We start from the raw sequence: 18,345 nt of genomic DNA, 5'->3' as shown, positions 1-18,345 counted from the left end.
CCAAACAAACAAAAATAGGGTCTCTACCCATAAGGAACTCACATTCTACTGGGAGAGAAAACATGAATGTAATTAAGAATATATAAATTATAAATGGTGTAAATTGAAGTTAATTTCAGAGGGAAGGTACTAACTTGGAGTAGCTGGGGAGACTGGGAAAGACCTCCCTGCATTATTTGAGATTTTAGTTGAGTCTTGAAGGAAGCCAAGAGGTAGAGGGGGAAGAGGAGAGAGCGTTTCAGGTACGCAGACAACGAAAAATCATAGTGTCAGGAACCAGGTCAGTAGAGTATGTGTAGGAAAGTTGCTGCTTACTCTTTGTCCTTGGTTCTCTAAGAGGACCATGACATCAGGGAGGTGATGCTATGGCATGAAAGTGAATTGGATTTAAGTGAGACAGGGTTGTGTTAAGGCAGCTGGTGGCTCGGTGGATAGAACACTGGACCTAGAGTCAGAAAAACCTGAGTTCCAATCCAGCCTCAGACACTTACTGTTGTGTGATCCCAGGCAAGTCACTTAAACTGTATTTGCCTTAATCAACTGGAGAAGGAAATGGTAAACCACTCCGGTAGGAAAATAAAGTGTAAGAGGTTGGCAGGGGCCAGTTTGTGAAGAGCTTTAAATGTGGTCTTGAACAATAAGTTCTTTGTGCACGTGGAGACTACATTTGGAATTTCCTGATGACTTAGAATAAGGGGGACTGGTTCTCCATTTTAATGTATATAGACATTTTTTTTCTGATATTCTTAGCATATGTAGAAGTAGGAGACAATTAACTACTGAGCAGAAACTGACAATACTTACAAAAGGCACTAATTGGATGATTTTGGTTAGTGTTTTCTGCCTGGTTGTGTTCAAGTGAGAAAGCAAGGATACCATTTACCTCTTGGGAGCAAAGGTGTTGGAGGAGAGAGGTGGGGAGCACTAATATTATGAGGCTACTGGCCCCCTGCTGCAAACATGAGACTTGGAATTAGAGGAAAATATTCTTCTTTGCCATTTTGCATTTGTTCTTTTTTGCTTTTAGGTAAATGAGTATCAGAGTAGGCCACAACCTTGTGAGCTTCAGGGGTCAGCAGAATGCTCCACTAGAGACCTGGGAGTTGAAGTACATGCCAGATTTTGTGGACGCTCTAGCTCAGTGAGGAAGTCTTAAACCATCTGCTTGGCTCAGCATTTGGAAGGTTGCCAAGAGGAAATGACAGTGACTCTGCTATGCCAAATTCAGAATTGAAGTTGATAGGATGAATACAATGTAGAACCTTCTTTAAGTTTGAGCCCACTCTCTCCAGAAACCAGTGTGGTATAGGGGAGAGTGTATACCTTGATGTGTGTGGGGAAAATATTTGTACTTCTATTTTCACCATATCTTTTCAGAAAATATCCCTTTGTAAAACTAAACTGATATTAATTGTCTAAACAAAATTGGGGTGTGAATCAGTGGTAACTGATATTGGGAAAGACATAGTAGAAAGGGTGTATGAGCCAACAGTCTTAGAGAGAAACCCTATAATCCCTTGGGAGCATCCCTAAAACTCTAAAGGGGAAGATATAGATAGTTATGCTCTGGGGAATCTGATCTACTGATGTGTAGGTGTGTTGGCAGTGGGTGTTGTTGAGAGAATAATTCCAGAACCTTGCTCTATAAATCTGATACTGAAGGTAATACGGAACCACAAGAGTTTAGCTTATAGGGAAGTGACATCATCAGACCCGAGCTTTAGTAAAATTACTCTGGTGGTTGACTGATGTATGGATTAGAGTGGGGAAAAACTTGAGGTAGAGAGACTAATCATAAAGTTATTGTACTAGTCCAAAAATGGATGATGAGGTTTTGCACCAGGATGGTGGCTATGTTAGTATAGAAAAGGAGGATGTATATTAGACATGTTATGAAAATAGAAATAAGACTTCACAACAGATTGGATATGCGTGCTGAGTATAAGTAAAGAGTTGATTGAGGTTGCATACCTCTGTGACTGGGAAGATGATGGTGCTCTCAACAGTAATGGGAAAATATGAGAGAAAAGAGGGTTTTGGAGAAATTCTGCTTTAGACAGGTTGAATTTGAGATCCCTATCACACAACTGTGATAAATAGATCCAGTACAAACATAAATCATCTGAAACATACATATATGATCTCTGGGTAGGCTGCGAATCTTTCATCTCTTTTGTTTCTTAATTGCTACTGTATTTTACAGTATTTTTCACTGTTGTGTCCTGTGTCTTCCTTGGCAATGAAGTAACCAAATATTGAAGTTTATGCTGATTTAGTTTGGATGTATCAAATAAGTCTTTTTAATAGCACTTGTAATCTTTTGCTCTTCATTAAGTTGATTTTATTTTGTTTCTCATTGTCTGGTAACTGAATTAGAGTATTTTTTTTTGTAAAGCTATGATTATGTGCTTTCTCAGTTTTTCATAAAATTATAAAAGATGTAGGCATATTAATGTGACATCTTAGAAATGTATATCTAGGTCTGTGGTAGATTTCCTGTCCATTTGTTTCTTCCTTTCTCCATTCCTCCCTTCTTTCCTTCGTTCCTTTCTTTTTTGCAAAATAGATTTTATATATCAGAGGTATCAAACTCAAGTCCTTGGACCACCTGGTGCTGCCCCAATCAGATTACAATGTAATTGGGAAATGTTTAACAAAATAAATAAAAAGTACAATACAAAATAGGTGTTAATTTGTGGTTTTCTAAGTCAACATGTGGCCCACAAGGATCCCATTCTATTTGAGCTTAAGACCACTATCGTACATCACAAACTTTTTTCTTTCTCAATGGTATCTTAGCATGAAGACAGATTTTTTCAGACATTAACCAATGCAGGTATATTTATGATCACTTTTTGTATCTTTAAATAGTTTGGAACCAGCTAACCTTAAGGGTAAAGGGTCATTAAGTACTCAGAAAAAAATATATTGCCCTAACTAACCTAGGTCCCTACCACAGAAAGGCAATTCTTTCACTACTCTCTTGTAGATTTTCTATCATACTCACCACAGTGGCTGTTCCAGACTTTCTCTTCTCAAACCTTTTGCACCATCTCCTCCCCTCAGATTTTCATCTGAGGACCTTACTTCATACATACCTCACTAAGAAAATGGAGGTCATCAATATGAGCTCCCTCTATTATTCTACATCTCAAAAAGGTTTTGATTCACTCCATCCCTAATTCTTTCCCCCTTTATTACAGTTTCTGATAAAGAGGTAGCCTTTCTACTTGCCAAGGTCAGCCCCTTTTACCTTTTTATTTGTAGTTTAGTTTTTATTTCACAATCATTAACTTAACCATGCAGTTTTCCCAGACTTATGGAATGAAAAGGGAAATAAAATCCAAAGACAACTGCAGCAAGTGAGAGAACAAGATTAAAGGATATGAGAGTAGACTGGGATAGGGGTGTGAGGGTATGCTACTCATCCACAGAAGAATGATTTTTATGGTTAAGACAAAAATGAAACTAAACTAAAGCCTTATAAGAGTTGTCTCAAATCAACAATGGTGATCTTCTCTCGTCTTGCTATCTTGTGATCTTAAGCACTCCCAGGTTTCCATAGTGTTCCCGTTCTTTTTTACCTAGCAATAGAACATGTTTGCCATCTGTGATAGTACTGATATCTCTAAGGGTTTCCTCTCACTACGCCCCCCCGGAGAGTTCTGAAGGGTGACAAAGCTAGGACTTGACTGGGGGGTGTAGGACAAGTCTTGAACTGTACCTCCCTCGATAAAACTTCCTGATGACCTTCACTTGTGTTAATGTGACTCTCTTGTCACCTAGGGGCATAAAAGTTCCCATCTATGTGGAGTCAGTGCCCTTCAGGTTTGGTGGATGCCAAGAACATTTAAATCACCATATCCAAGAACAAAAAGTCAAGAATATAAATAGAATCAATGAAAAAATAATAGAAAGGAATGTGGCCTGTCAGTACCAAATTTCAAACTGTATTACAAAGCAGTAATCATCAAAACAATCCAGTACTGACTAAGAAATGGAGCAGTAGATCAGTGGAATAGATTAAGTACACAATATACAGTAGAAAATGACCACAGTAATCATTTGATAAATCCAAATATCCAAGCTTTTGTTACAAGAACTTGCTATTTGACAAAAATTGATATAGACTAACATCTCACATGTATACCAAGATAAGGTCAAAATAGGTACATGATTTAAACATAAACAGTGATATCATAAGCAAATTAGGGGAGCATGGACAATTTTACCTGTCCGAATTATGGATTAGGGAAGAATTTATGACCAAACAAGAGATAGACAGAATTACCAAATTACAAGTATTACTAAAACAACTCTGAAGTACCACCTCACACCTATCAATCAGATTGGCTTATATGACAGAAAAGGAAAATGACAAATGCTGCAGGAGGTGTGGAAAAATCGGGACACTAATGCACTTTTGATGGAGTTGTGAACTGATACAACCATTTGGGAGAGCAACTTGGAACTGTGCCCAAAGGGCTATGAAATTGTGCCCTTTGACCCAGAAATACTGCTACTAGGTCTGTATCCCAAAGCAATCAAAGAAAAAGGTAAAAGATCTATATGTACAAAAATATTTATAGCAGCTCTTTTTGTGGTGGCAAAGAATCAGAAATTGAGGGGACGGCCATCAACTAGGGAGTGGCTGAACAAGTTGTGGTATATGATTTGATGGAAAATATTGTGCTATACAAAATGATGAGCAGGATGCTCTCAGAAAAGCCTAGGAAGACATATATGAATTGATGCAAATCAAGCAAGGAGAACCAGGAGATCATTTTACAAGGTAATATTGTACAATGATGAACTATTCTCAGCAATGTAATGACCTAAGACAATTCCAAAGGACTTATGACAAAAACTGCTATCCACTTCCAGAGAAAGAACTTATGGAATCTGAATACAGAATGAAGCATACTTTTAAAATTATCTTTATTATTCCTTTTTGGGGGGTTGTACTTTCCTTTGTAACATGGCTAGTATGAAAATATGTTTTGCAAGACCACTTATATAATCTATATAAAATTGTTTGCCCTCTCAAGGAGGGGTAAGGACAGGGAGGAAGGGAGAGAATTTGGAACTCAAAATCTTTAAAAACAAATTTTAAACATTTTTACATGTAATTGAAAAAATAAAATAAAAAAGAAAAGTTTCTGAGGTTAAAAAAAGAAACTGATTAAATTTAAAAAAACCAAAACAAACATCACCATACCCAGTCATGCAGACATAGATTGCATATGGAGATTAATAGGACTCTGCCTAAAGAATCTAAATGCTACTGTATCATTGTTGTATATTCTTGCTAAGTTAGAGCTAAGTAAACCTCATTTTATTAACTGTTTGATGACCAATATGTTTTGTCCCAACACTGAACCTGAACTAACAGAGTGCTAGTATTAGGGTCTGCCCCTAACACTATCCAACCAATCAGTCTTTGAAACATAGATGAAAAAATCAAAAGCCATTTACAAGGTGTCAGAACTGATGTGCTCCAGGGTAAAGTTCTCATTAACCAATTCTTCCTTGTAAATGGATTAGTCACCAGTACCATTATGGCATGTGCATATGGCTCCGGAACCCAGAAATGATCTGTGAAAGCAGGATCCATCGTGGCTAAGTCCCTCCTCCTCTCCACTGCTCAGAACACATAAGTTTTCTGTTGTTTTTGGAATCTTGTCTTCAGACCAGGAGATTATTGAGGGCAACATGGAAGTACAAGATGGCGTTGGCAATGGCCATGGATGAGTAGATTAGAAATGGCAAGGGAGGTAGTGGTTGGAGAGGTCAGTGTCTGAGAGATGGAATGAAGTAGGTCAGAGAGGAACCCCTTCCCCAAACTCCTCCAAACAGATCTAGAAAATGCACAAGACTGAAATACTAATGGACAAAGTCAAGAAAAAGTCATAAGTGAATAATTTTTCCAGCCCAAGTCAGCATATGGAGGCAGACAAAGATAGCGTTAGCAGACATTGGGGATCAAATCTGGTGTTGAGCATACTAGCCCAGAGAGAGGTTGTGAACTGGGGCAAGAAGAGGTCCCAGACCCATATGGGGTACCACTGCGCGGACAGGTGAGAAACGGAAACTTTGTTATCCACTACAGAGTTCTAGGTCACAGATCCACAGTGACTGATGAGGGCCCTGCCCCTTTTGCCCTACCCTCCCTCTCCTCTCCTCCCCGCAAGCCCTGCTCTCTCAGGTCACAGGCTCTAGGAGGTATAACAATAGAGGAGCAAGTTCAGAAGCAAGCAGCAGCAGTATAGCTCAAACCCCAGGAGCAGAGCGCATTCCAGCCTCCCGACTAGTCTGAAGCCTACAGAAGAATAATCAGGGCAGTGATTCCAGATCAAAGTGTGACCTAAGTCTAGCAGCAATCTAGTGTTGACAGAATTTTGCTGATTGAAAAGTCTGTGTGTGTGTGTGTGTGTGTGTGTGTGTGATGTAAAAAAAAAAAAGTCACAGACATGGGAAACGGAGTGTCATGTTTGAAGGAACTTAAAATATTATGGTTCAGCTGTGGACAGCTCTCCAGTTCTGAGGATTCCTTAAAGTATTTCTAGGCATATTTATATAATCCCAAGTTTGTCTTGGTAGGCTGATTTCCATCTATTTAATGCATTCTGTAGTTATTTTGAATGAGATTTCTATATTTTTTAAAGTAATATACAGATATACTGAAAATGCTTTCACTTTATTGAAGGTGGTAATTGCCTCGTTTTTCATTGATTCAGAGAGGTTTTTTAAAATAAGTCATCATAGCATCTGCAGATGCTAGCATTTTGGGAAATAAGTTTTTAGGGTAATTTTGTAAATGCTTATTCTTTAAATTATATTTACTTCTCCTATTACTATTGAATACTGCTAGCTTTATCAAATAATAGAAGAGAAAGAAGTATCCTTTTCCCCCAAACTTACTGCTAGCCTCCAATCTTTCTCCATTGCAATATATTAATGCTTGGTATCAGATACACATTTTTGATTATATTAAACAATGGCCCTTCCACGCCTATCCCTTTTAGAATTTTAAAAATTAGATGAGTAGTTTATTTTGTCTAAGGTTGTTTCTGAATCTATTGATATAAACTTACTATTGGCCATTTATGTTGTTTCTTTGTTGCTTCTCTAATGTTGAACCATTTTTCCATAGTATAAACACAACTTGATCATGACTAATTTCTCAGATATGTTTCTATATTCTTTTTGCTAAGATTTGGTTTAATCTTTTTCTCACTTCACTGGGTCTAAAAGTCAGAAAGTCCTAAGTTCAACTCTGTCCCTGGACACTAGTAAGGCATGTGAAACTGGGCAAGTCACTTAACCTGTTTGCCTCAGTTTCCTCAGTGATAAAATGGGGGCAATAACTTCACCTAAGCAGCTATTCTTGTAGGGTTGTTGTGAGGATCAGATAGGATTAGCACAAAGTCTGTACAAAGTATATAAATGTGCATTCCTTTCATCCCCCCCCCCCCTTTTTGCATCAGTATTCATTATTGTTATACATAGCTCTATTTCTATGTTGTGACCTTCTCTGGCTTGTGTACTAAGACCATATCTGTATGTCAAAGGAAAAATTCCAGATTAGCTGAACCTGTGAATCTAACTATTATAGTATTTTTTATTTTCTTACTTGCTCATAACCACTCCCCCATGGTTTTCTTTTTTTGTGCCTGCTATTATATTCTTTGGGGAGAAACTTCAATGTTTCTCCAAAATTTCAATGGATCTGTGACCTCATTAACTTGGGTAATTGTACAATTCCACCATCCCAGCCCATCCTGTCTGACTTTTGTTCATGTACTTCCATAAATTTGCCACAATAAGCACCTCCTCCCCCAACCTACTGGGGGACTTCCGATTGTTTTCTTCCAAATTCTGGGTTATCAATGAGGCATACAGATTGTTCACTGCTTAAAACTCACTCTCCTAACATGACCAGCCCCATATCTTTTTTTTCCTGGTCATGTGTTTTTTATGACATTATTTTCATCATTTCTTCGTAATTCTTCATTTAATTTGTTGAGGGCTGCTCAGAACTACTACGAACCTCTCTTGCCTTTTAGGTGATCAACAAACTTCCATTGTGGAGATTACCTATGTAGTATCTCATGTCAAAACCAAACAACAACATGGGAAAAATATTCCTGTTAAATATATAGGACTTTGCTTTAGAGAGGTGTGGAATCAGTAAAAAAACTGCAAAATTCCCAGTTGCAATCTACTCCCTTCTGTTTCTCCTGCTCAGTTCTGAGCACAGCTCATTATATATTTAGTGTCTGGTCAAGATATATGTAGTGATAGTCTATGGCTTCTAGTGTTGAATATCAAAATCTCCGGAGAACTACGGAGTTCTCACCCACAGGGAAGGGTTGTAGTCTGCTTTGTCAGTGGACATGCTTCTATTAACGAATTCTCCCACCCATAGGAGCAGTAGATATTTCCCCTCTCTACAATCCAGATGTTTTATAGTGGTACTGTAGAACCGCGGTTAAGGATCACCCAAAGGAACAGTTGCAGTCTGGTCTGCATCGTTTGGGGTGCATTCGCATTAGGTGCTGAGTGGGTATACCTTCACCCACGAACGCTCACCTCCACCGGAGTAACAGTAATTCCCCACCTTTGCCTACCTCGCGAGGAGAAAGGAGGCAGGAAGAGCACAGGGGGAAGCCCGTGAAGAGGCTTTGAGAGTGGTGCTAGAAGGGCAGGGACGAGAACACGCTCACTAAGGCCACGCCAGGCCTGAGCGCCCAGAAGGAATTCTTTAATTTAGAGAGTTGCCATGGGAATGCAGCAGGGGTGTTAAGCCGGGGCGGTGGTGTTCCGGTGGGTTTGAATTAAACTTGCTGTTGTGGCATCGAGGTCAGCACACCTAGTAACCGAGGGGCGCTCGACGTGCGATGACCCAGCCAACGAAGCGGCAGGACTGTGGGAATGGCGACGGAAGGGAGCCGAAACTCGGTGCCATCCTCTCACGTCGCCTCCCAGCGCCCATGCCCACGGAAAAGAGGAACTAGAACTCCCGAGCGGAAGCAAAACCTTTACTCTCTCGGGGATCACACATTCCTCCGCGCCGGAAGAACGCGGCGGTTTGTTTGTTGGTTCTTCGCGTTCTCCCTCTATTCAGTTCTTCTTTCTCCTCCCAGGGGATGGGGTGGGGTGGGGCAAGGGGCTCGGGTGCCCCTCGGGGGGCGAACGAAGCCCTGGCTCTGGCGGAGAGGAGCCAAGCGGCTCAGGGGCCTTTAAGGCAGCGGCGGAAGAATCCTGGGTCCAACTAGTGAGCGGAGGGATCCGACTGCGCTTTGACTTCCGGGGGCGACCGTGGGGGCTCGAGAGGAAAAAGGCCCTAAAGAAACAATAACAAACCGGGGGAGGAGGAGGAAGTTCTCCGACTTGCTCCAGCCACTGTGGCCCTGGCCGGACTATGAGCTCTGTTCCCTGCAGGGGGATGTGAAAGGACCCGGTTGGGCTCTTGCCGCCCCTTCCTCTCTGCTTTCCCCCCTAGTCCACAGCCCGGAGTGGGGGGTCCCCCTCCGTGTGGCCATGGCCGGTGCGGGGCCGGGGGGCTACGCGGCCGAGTTCGTGCCGCCCCCGGAGTGCCCGGTTTTCGAGCCCAGTTGGGAGGAGTTCACCGACCCGCTCAGCTTCATCGGCCGGATCCGGCCCCTGGCCGAGAAAACCGGCATTTGCAAGATCCGACCTCCCAAGGTATGGGGGTGGGGTCGGCTGCCTTTTGCCTTAGTTTCCCCATCCTTGAGTTTCGGGTTCGGGGGGAGGGAGTCATGACCTCGGTGTTCGACCACCTCATTTCTCCATGGGGAAGGGCTTTCTTGAATCATCTGTTGTGTTGGGGGGGTGCCCCTGTGACCCCTCGCCGGTCTCCCCTGCCGTCTCCTCCTGATGCAAGGGGCGCCCTGGGGTGCTGACAGGACCTGGGGGGAGGGGAGGGTGGGGCGGCTCCATCTCCGCCGCTTTGTGGCTGTCTCCTTCCCAGCCCCCTCTCTCTGGTTCGAGTGAAACTTGCTCCGAGTGCTTTCCCACTTTCCATCTGGGGCTTTGGCCTTGTGGGTATCAGAACGAGGCGCGGGGAGACTCAGGGGTCCCCCAGGACAAGCGACACGGTGCTGGTTGCGGCTGCATCGAAGGGACGTTGCCAAGAAGCGACAGGGAGACGCCGCTGACCCTTTAAACCTAAGGGAAAAGGAGCTGTTAGTGTCCGTAGGTGTGGGTGTTCTGAGTGAGGGAGAAAACGTTCAGTTCCTTCTTTGATCCTCGATACTTTGTTACTGCTACCTCTGATTTATGTATCTTTTCTTCTGTGGAATTCAGCTGTGCTGGGAGGGGTTGAAACAACACTTACTCTTAGTACGCCAGAAAAGGAAGCTTAATGTGTGAGAAAGGAGGAGGACAGGTATTTACATAATCTGAAGATCAGAAACACAAAGGGGTTACAGAAAGTGCTCAAGGTCAAATAGGAAATTGGTCACTGAGGTGGTTTTAGAAGCCAGGTCCCCTTCCTTTATTTTTTCCACTCGACAGTGTTTACTTTACCTTTTGGTTTGCCGAGCGCCTTGGATCAAGATGACCATTTTGATGAAGATATTGGTATTGGACACTGTTAAATATGTTTTAAAAATATCTCTAAAAACACATTTTTTAAAGATATTTATGTGAAAGTATTGTGAAATGTAGACAGTAAGGACACAGTAGGATGAACTTAGAAAAGTAAAATGAATATTGAGGATGAAAAAAATCCATATATTCATTTGACCATGCTACAAAGCTTCCATTTAATTTATTTACAGAAATTTGAGAGTTTTTAATATTAATATTTATTACTGCTTGTTTTAAAGGCTGCCTGGTGTAGTGGATAGAATAGTGGTATTAACACTTCTTTTCTATGATACTAGTTTTGTGACCTTGAGCAAGTCACTTAAATCTCCTTGAACTTTAGGTCAATCTCTAGAATTTTTAAGCCAGAGATTTGCCAACCATCTGCAGTGGTGTAGGGAGTTCCTGCACCCAGAGTTACCCTTACAGTCACAGATCCTTCAGATTCATTTGTATTACAAGACTCGTTTTAATCTTTTTTAAAAATCCTTTTAAACTAACTAGTTATGATCAGTTTTTGACTTGTTAATTACAAATTTCCTTCAAGCATTTCTTTGGCGATTAAAAAAGCTTGTATAATTCTTAAAACAATTTAAATAGTAAACTAAGTTTTCCTTTCTAGAACTTTATTTAAAAAAAAAACACTCAGACAATTTCATGTCAGTGTTGGCAGATTTATAAAGCTTACAACATTGGATAGTCACTACTTTTTGTCCTTTTTTTCCTTTCCAGCTTTTTAAATGGCTTTACTGTTATGTTAGACAAATTAAGGTTGAGACCCCGTCCCCAAATTCACGTAAACTTTATTCTGCCAAAACCTCCACCTTAATAAGTATCTTATCACATTTCAGTCAGGCAACTACTTTGATCTGAAAGTCGTAACCACATTTGTGTGCGTTCTCTCAGATGTACATTGTTGTTTTAAAATATTGTGTATCCCGATGCTAGCCGTCATAGGTTTGCATTCTGAGGTGCTGTGACACAACGTAAGCATATCAAATACAAATGCTTCACAAACTTTAATTTTGTTACTTGACCTCTTTGGTTGCTTCTGCATTCCATTTTTCTTTATAATTTATTAGTCCTGAAGGGAAAAAAGGTTTTTGTGGAAAAGGCTTTATTAAACTTACCTAGTGTGGCAAAGATTCTTTAATGAGGAAGAATATAAGAAAGAGCTGTTGATATCCGAGAATTGTTTTTGATAAACAATATTGAAATTTTGAGACCTTTTTATATTAATAGATGACTGAATATCATATGACTTAATGTCTTCATGATTTGTGGCAAATCATTCCTTAAATCGTAGGCATACATTCTTTGGATATTAAACATTAATCTTTCTTATTCAGGATTGGCAGCCTCCATTTGCATGTGAAGTAAAAAGCTTTCGTTTTACACCTCGAGTCCAACGTTTAAATGAACTTGAGGTAAGTGTGTTTTACTGGGAATATCATGTAGTTTTTATACTCAGGGAGCCATTTTTTTCTTTCTGTCCCATTTCTTTTCTTCATACCTTCAGATAGGGTGATTTGAAAAGCTTATGTAAGATTTGCTCAAGAGAGGCACCGTGGGGGTAGTACATAACTGGCTTAGGAGTCAGAAGGACTTGAGTTTGAGTCTTGCCTCTGATTCCTCCTGTCTGTAAGATACTGGGCAAATCACCTAACCTCTTGAAGATCAAGTGCTAATCTGTATTGACAGGAAATTCACTAATATTGTTGAAATAATAGGTTTCATGCTCTGCCTCAATCCCATGATAGTGCTTATGGTTACTGTTAATTAAAATGCACTGTTTGAGGTATGAAGGATGGGTCTTATTATTTATTGTCTAAAAAAACTACATTAATTTTTTGTACTTAATTTATCGAAGATGAATTATAATCATGATTTACAATAGTGAGGGCAGCAAGTGCTAAGCTTTGAAAATCCTATGTCTGTAAGATACAAGCTAACTTTTCCCCTTCTAGGTTATTATTTTTTCATAAGTATTATCTAAATAATTTTGTGAGTGAATCTTCACAGTCTTCCATCTGCAGATTTGGTCTGTGTAAAGCAGAGTCATTAATAAGCTTAAAAATTTTATAAGAAATTTTTCCGTTTTTCAGTTTTGTTGTAATCTTTTATGTCATGATCCTTGAACTCTTCCCTCTCTTTCTTATGCTCTCCAAGTTGTAGGCATCATCTCTCGCTCATTCCACATATCAAATCATTTGCTCTCTTGCCTCCACACTCTCTTTCATCCAGTTGCTTCCCTTGTCACTAGTTTAGTTTAGGCTCTCATCTTTTCTCGTCTGGACTCCTAGTTTGTCTTCCTGCCTCACATTTCTCCTCCAGTCTCTTCTCTACATAGCTGCCAGAGGGATTTTCCTTCTGCACAGTTATGATCATGTCATGTACTCTATTCAGTAAATAGAAATGTTTCCCTATGGCTTGTGGGATCAAAAAGTTCTGTCCTTGGTACCCTTCTGATCTCTTTTTAATGCTTTTTCTCTTGGCAAACTTTCACTTTAAAATTTAACTACCATCTCATTTGAGATGATTCTTAAATCTATTTCTTTTAGGGTAAAGATGGCTTTATTTTTATATTTATGTCCTCACCGTGTAGTATTGTACTTAGTATGTTTGAACTAAATTTCATTGGTGGTTTAACTTTATATATTTCTGATATCTAGTGTATTTATTTCTTTGTTTTGTGTCTCAGGCAATGACCAGAGTGAGGCTGGACTTCTTAGATCAATTAGCAAAATTCTGGGAACTTCAGGGATCTACTTTGAAAATACCTGTTGTGGAGAGAAAAATCCTTGATCTGTATGCTTTAAGCAAGGTAAGGGATAAGCTTAGTTTAGAAGTTAAAATTAAGGCTATCAAATTTATATTTCAAATAAATCTGGGGAGGAACACAGTTATTCCTGGGTAAAATTTGATGAGAAATGGAATATCATGATGATTTCATACATACAATTAAATGAAATTATAAGAGAATAGGCTAACTTTAAGTTAAATTTTTCTCACACCAGACTGAGTAGTGCTATGTTAATAAACAATATACAGAAGCCTCATTACCTTCCTGGTAATAGTTTTTGCATTTTGAGGTAACTGAAAAGTATCCTTGTGTATAATTTCTTAACTTTCTACTTTTTAAACAGAAATACTCTTCTGAAGACAGTACTATATAGTAAAAGTTTTCATTTCACCTAGTCTGGAAAGTTGTGTAGATCAGTTTTATTTATGTCATCAGGTCATGTTTAGTTGAGGGTAACATCAGCTAGTAGTCTAAGCAAATTCATGGAAATGTTTCTCTTTGTCAATCTCTTGTTTTCAAGTTACTGAACCTCTCTGTACCCTGTAAAAGCAGAATAAACTTAACCTGACATTTAAAAGTAGAAAGTACTGTAAAATTTGTTGCCAACATATTTCCTCACATACCAGTATGAAGCATCTTGAGTATGCCAGGTATTTTGGATACAAAGATAAAAGTAAAACAGTTCCCTGAAGGGGCTTATGTTCTGTTACTAAAATTCTAGACCATCATAGTGATTATAACTTAAGAGGGATAAAACTGTAAGTAGTATTATAGTAGATATAATTTGGGTAATTTTGTAAAATGATTATTCATTTTTGTTTCAACAATTGTTTCCAAAAACCTAATTGTTTTAAATTTATGTTAAAGTTAATTTTGTAGTGTACTTTTCATTTAGAGTAAAAAAATATGAATTAACAGTTGCATTTTTTTTTATTAGGTACTTTTGAGCTCAGAAGTCTGAGAAGCGTAGTATTGCTGTGTTTAAAAAAAAAGCTGTTCTATGCTGCCTACAAGATGGTAGTGTCAGGTTAATTGTCTGCTGGTTATATGAAAATCAGTAGTAACAGTATTGCTAATTATGGTAGATTTTCAGTGGAGGGGCAGCTCGGTGGTGCATTGGATAGAGCACCAGGGCAGGAGTCAGGAGGACCTGAGTTCAAATCTCACCTCAGACACTTGACACTCATTAGCTGTGTGATCTTAGGCAAGTCACTTAACCCCAATTGCCTCATCCTGGGTCATCTCCAGTCATCCTGATGAATATCTGATCACTGGATTCAGATGGCTCTGGAGGAGAAGTGAGGCTGGTGACCTGCACAGCCCTCCCTCACTCAAAACAAAGTCAAGTGCAAGTCATGTCATTATTTCTCTGATGGCATGGTTTTCTTCAGCAAGGAAGTATGAACACACAGATTTTCAGTGGTGTTCATGTGTCTTTGTGTAGGAAATCATTGTTAGAACAAAAGTAATATACTTAAGAATTTCTTAATATTTTATTTTGTTTTAGATTGTATCAAGTTGTGTGGGTTTTTTTTTTTTTTGGCACTTGACACTTTGTTTAAGTTTTTGTATTAGCTTTGATTGCATTTTAGGGTCTAACAAAAGTAAGAAAACTTTCCCTAAAAATTACTTTAGCAGTTGCATTTAACTACTAGTACTTTTACCACAGAATTTCTTTAACCTTCAAACCAAACAGTTTAAAAAAAACTGTTTAAAAACAGTTTAAAAAAAACAAAACCTTAAGAACTCACCACTGAAAATGTGGTACATAGTGGTACATAAGGTATTTATAACCTTGGCTAAGCTGACCTCGTGTTTTTTCTGAAGCAGTGTTACAGTTAAAAGGTAAAAGTTGAGTAATCCCATGATAGGAAGTTAGATTATAGTCTAGATTTCATTCTTATTAAGTGAAAAAGTTAATGATAAAGTACATATTCTTATTGATACTTCATTGAGCCTAGTCATAGAATTTGTGTTGAGTAATTGAAATTTAAGTATACACTTTGGTATTTAGGTATCCCAGATTTATGGTGCAACCTTGAACAAATACATCTGAAATCTACACACGTTTGCTTAAAAGGCTGTAAGACTCATTGAGATTTAAAACTAATGTAAGGCTGTATAGTAATTCTCTTTACATTTTACAGTGATTTTGCTTCCAAAGTGGAAACAGTAAAGTTGATTGGGTTTTTTGGAGTGACTGTTTACAAAGCATGGTATTATATTGTCCAGTCAGAGGTTCATCTTGATTAGAATATTGTTTATTGATTAGAATAAATTGAGAATTCTAGTGGTTTGGGATTGTTAGGTAAATCTTTTAAACTTTTAAAAAAGTTATATGTGACTAGTTTTCTTTTTGTTATAGATTATGTGCTTTGGGGATCTTGAAACACTTTGACCTTTTAATATTTTTTAAGGTGGAAAAGCAAGTTTTCAGTCTTGTTATAATGGATAGAGAACATACCTCCAGGCTAGGAAAATCTGTGATCCCATTCCATCTCATAGTGGCTCTGTGACCTTGGGCGAGTCACTTAACTTTTCGATACTATAAAGTTGTTTGTTGCTGAGAAGGTGCTTGCTTGCGTTGGTAGAAGGCATTTCCTCATCTTGGAGTTTCTTATATGAATCCAATCACAGGTTCAGTCTCTATTTCTATCACTATGGTGGTTTCCTGTTGTCACTTCCTTTTTTTAATCCCCAATGATTTGCTCTTAGTATCTAGATGTAGTGCTTAGACTATGTTATTAGTGAAGTCACACTAATTTTTAAAATGTAACTGACTATATAGTGAACATCCCATCCATTCTGCCTATTAAAATTGGCCCTAATCCCAGCCAGACTTATATTTTTAGAAGACTGAAATTTTGGCCTATTCTGAGAGAGGGATTGAGAAAAGGTTTATATTTTCAGATATTCGACATGTCTAGTCTATTGCAATTCTGGAGTCTGTCAGGAGACATCCAGTTTTAACGCAGCTTAAGATTTTGTGTATTTGTTCTAATGAAGCCGAGATCATGGTTATGATCCCTTTGTTTCATTTCTTGGCTGCAGACTACTAACACTAGCTGTCATTCTCTCAAATGTATGCCACTGATCACAAGGGAAACTGGGCGGGTGAGTGTAAATGAATTAGTACAAATCTGTAATTATCTCCAGAAAAACCACTGCAAATTCAGGCCTTAATGATAGTGGGCTACAAGCATCTCCTTTGAATAGGAAAGAGAGTCCATTATTTTGTAACATATTTATACACTGCTTTATAGTTTACAAGATGCTTTCAACAGCCCATTGAGGCAAATGGTGTAAATAAGCCTTGTTAAGTAAGTAACTGAGGTTCAGAGAGGTAATGTAAGTTACAGTTGAGATCAGGCCTTTTTACTCTATATCTAGTGTTCTTTTTAAAAAAATTTTAAAATTGTTTTATTTGTTTTTAGTATTCTACAATCACCTCCATATATCTTAGATTTTTTTCCCCTCACCTACCTCCCCATTCCCTCTCTGAGATGGCATACAATTTTATATAGGTTCTACACATACATTCCTATTAAATACATTTTCACCTTAGTCATGTTGCATAGAAGAATTAAAAGGAATGGGAGAAATCATGAAACAAACCAAAACATAATACAAAAGATAATGATCTGCTTCATTCTGTGATCGAATTCCATAGTTCTTTCTCTGGATGTGGAAGGCATTTTGCCTCAAGAGACCATTGAGAATTTTTTAAGTCCTTGCATTGCATTGAAGTACTAAGTCTGCCAGAAAAATTCCTTGCACTCTATACCTAGTGTTCTTAACACTAGATCATGTTTCCTTTCTGTTATATGTAATAATATATTCATCAGGGATTCATCAAGGAACAGTGAAGTTAGTTTCAGGCAGGACTTTACTCCAGACTGGTAATTGTTTTTTCCATAAAAAAAATTAAACCCATTTAGAAAACCAAAATACACACAAACTGAAAAGGTCCACTAGTTTTTTTGGACAATGTTGTGCTTTGTTTGTGGTTGTTTTGACACAACACTTTACAACAAATAGCCAAACACTTTTACAAAGTACACGCCTCCAGTGAAGCTAACCTGTTCATTGCTATGATGCACAATAGTTATTTTGCCATATTATTTTATGGTGTTAATTTCCTAGAATTGATTTATTTCGCATATTTTCCTTGTATATTTTGCTCTGCTGAAGAAAGTAACTTTTCCCTTGTGTAAATTAAGGTGAGGAAATTGAGACACAGATAAAGCAACTTGAGTGAGGTTGGATAATTTACTTCATCTATTTGGATATTAAGTTCCTCATCTGTAAAGTAAAGGAAGAGGGGAAGGGAAGGAGTTGAATTAGTCTTTAAGATCATTCTAGTTTTATATTCCTTGATTCTATGCTTTTCGCTGCAGGTTTGTAACTGTAGCTTCAACCTGTACAGTTGAGCATACATTGCCCTGATCCTTCCCCTTGTTTGAACAATAACACATGTTAAGTAATAGCTCTATTCTTGATCATTCTGGTCTTGTCTGCTAATTAGTGTTAAGACCACTGAGTCCCTGGGACTCAGAAAGCCTGGATTCTAGTCTCCATACCCAGCTCTGCTGTGTGACTTTAGGCAAGTTTCTGGATCTCAGTTCCCCAACCTGAAAAATGAATAGATTGGACTGAATCAGAGGTTCTTAACCCAGGATCTATGAGTTTAAAAAAAAATTTCATAACTGTTTCAGTATAATTGGCTTAATTTTTTTCACTTGGTCAGTCAATAAACATTTGTTGGATACCTCACATGTACCAGGCACTGTGCTAAATATAAACAGACTAAATTGGAAATAATCAACAGAGACTAGGCACTAGAATTAGTTAAAGAAGTTGGGAAAGGCTTCTTTCAGGGAATGAGATTTTAGCTACACTTGAAGAAAGCTAGGAGACAGAGATGAGGAGGT

General features: G+C 38.6%; 1 protein-coding gene across 4 annotated transcripts in view; it reads left to right on the top strand.

The window, feature by feature from the left end:
- The first annotated feature begins 7,623 nt into the window (after nucleotides 1-7,623).
- Nucleotides 7,624-18,345, top strand: part of KDM5A (lysine demethylase 5A) — a 114,040-nt gene continuing 103,318 nt past the window's right edge. For all 4 annotated transcript variants that reach the window (XM_072654079.1, XM_072654077.1, XM_072654078.1 and 1 more), the window contains exons 1-3: nucleotides 7,624-9,708; nucleotides 11,961-12,038; nucleotides 13,313-13,435. In XM_072654079.1, the coding sequence (XP_072510180.1) occupies nucleotides 9,544-9,708; nucleotides 11,961-12,038; nucleotides 13,313-13,435 (366 nt within the window). In that variant the 5' untranslated portion in view covers nucleotides 7,624-9,543. The remainder of the gene's footprint in view (nucleotides 9,709-11,960; nucleotides 12,039-13,312; nucleotides 13,436-18,345) is intronic.

This window comes from Notamacropus eugenii, chromosome 3, assembly GCF_028372415.1.
Source record: "Notamacropus eugenii isolate mMacEug1 chromosome 3, mMacEug1.pri_v2, whole genome shotgun sequence".
NCBI lineage: Eukaryota > Metazoa > Chordata > Mammalia > Diprotodontia > Macropodidae > Notamacropus > Notamacropus eugenii.
Note: the sequence above shows the minus strand (reverse complement) of the source record. Positions and strands in the feature narration are given on the sequence as shown.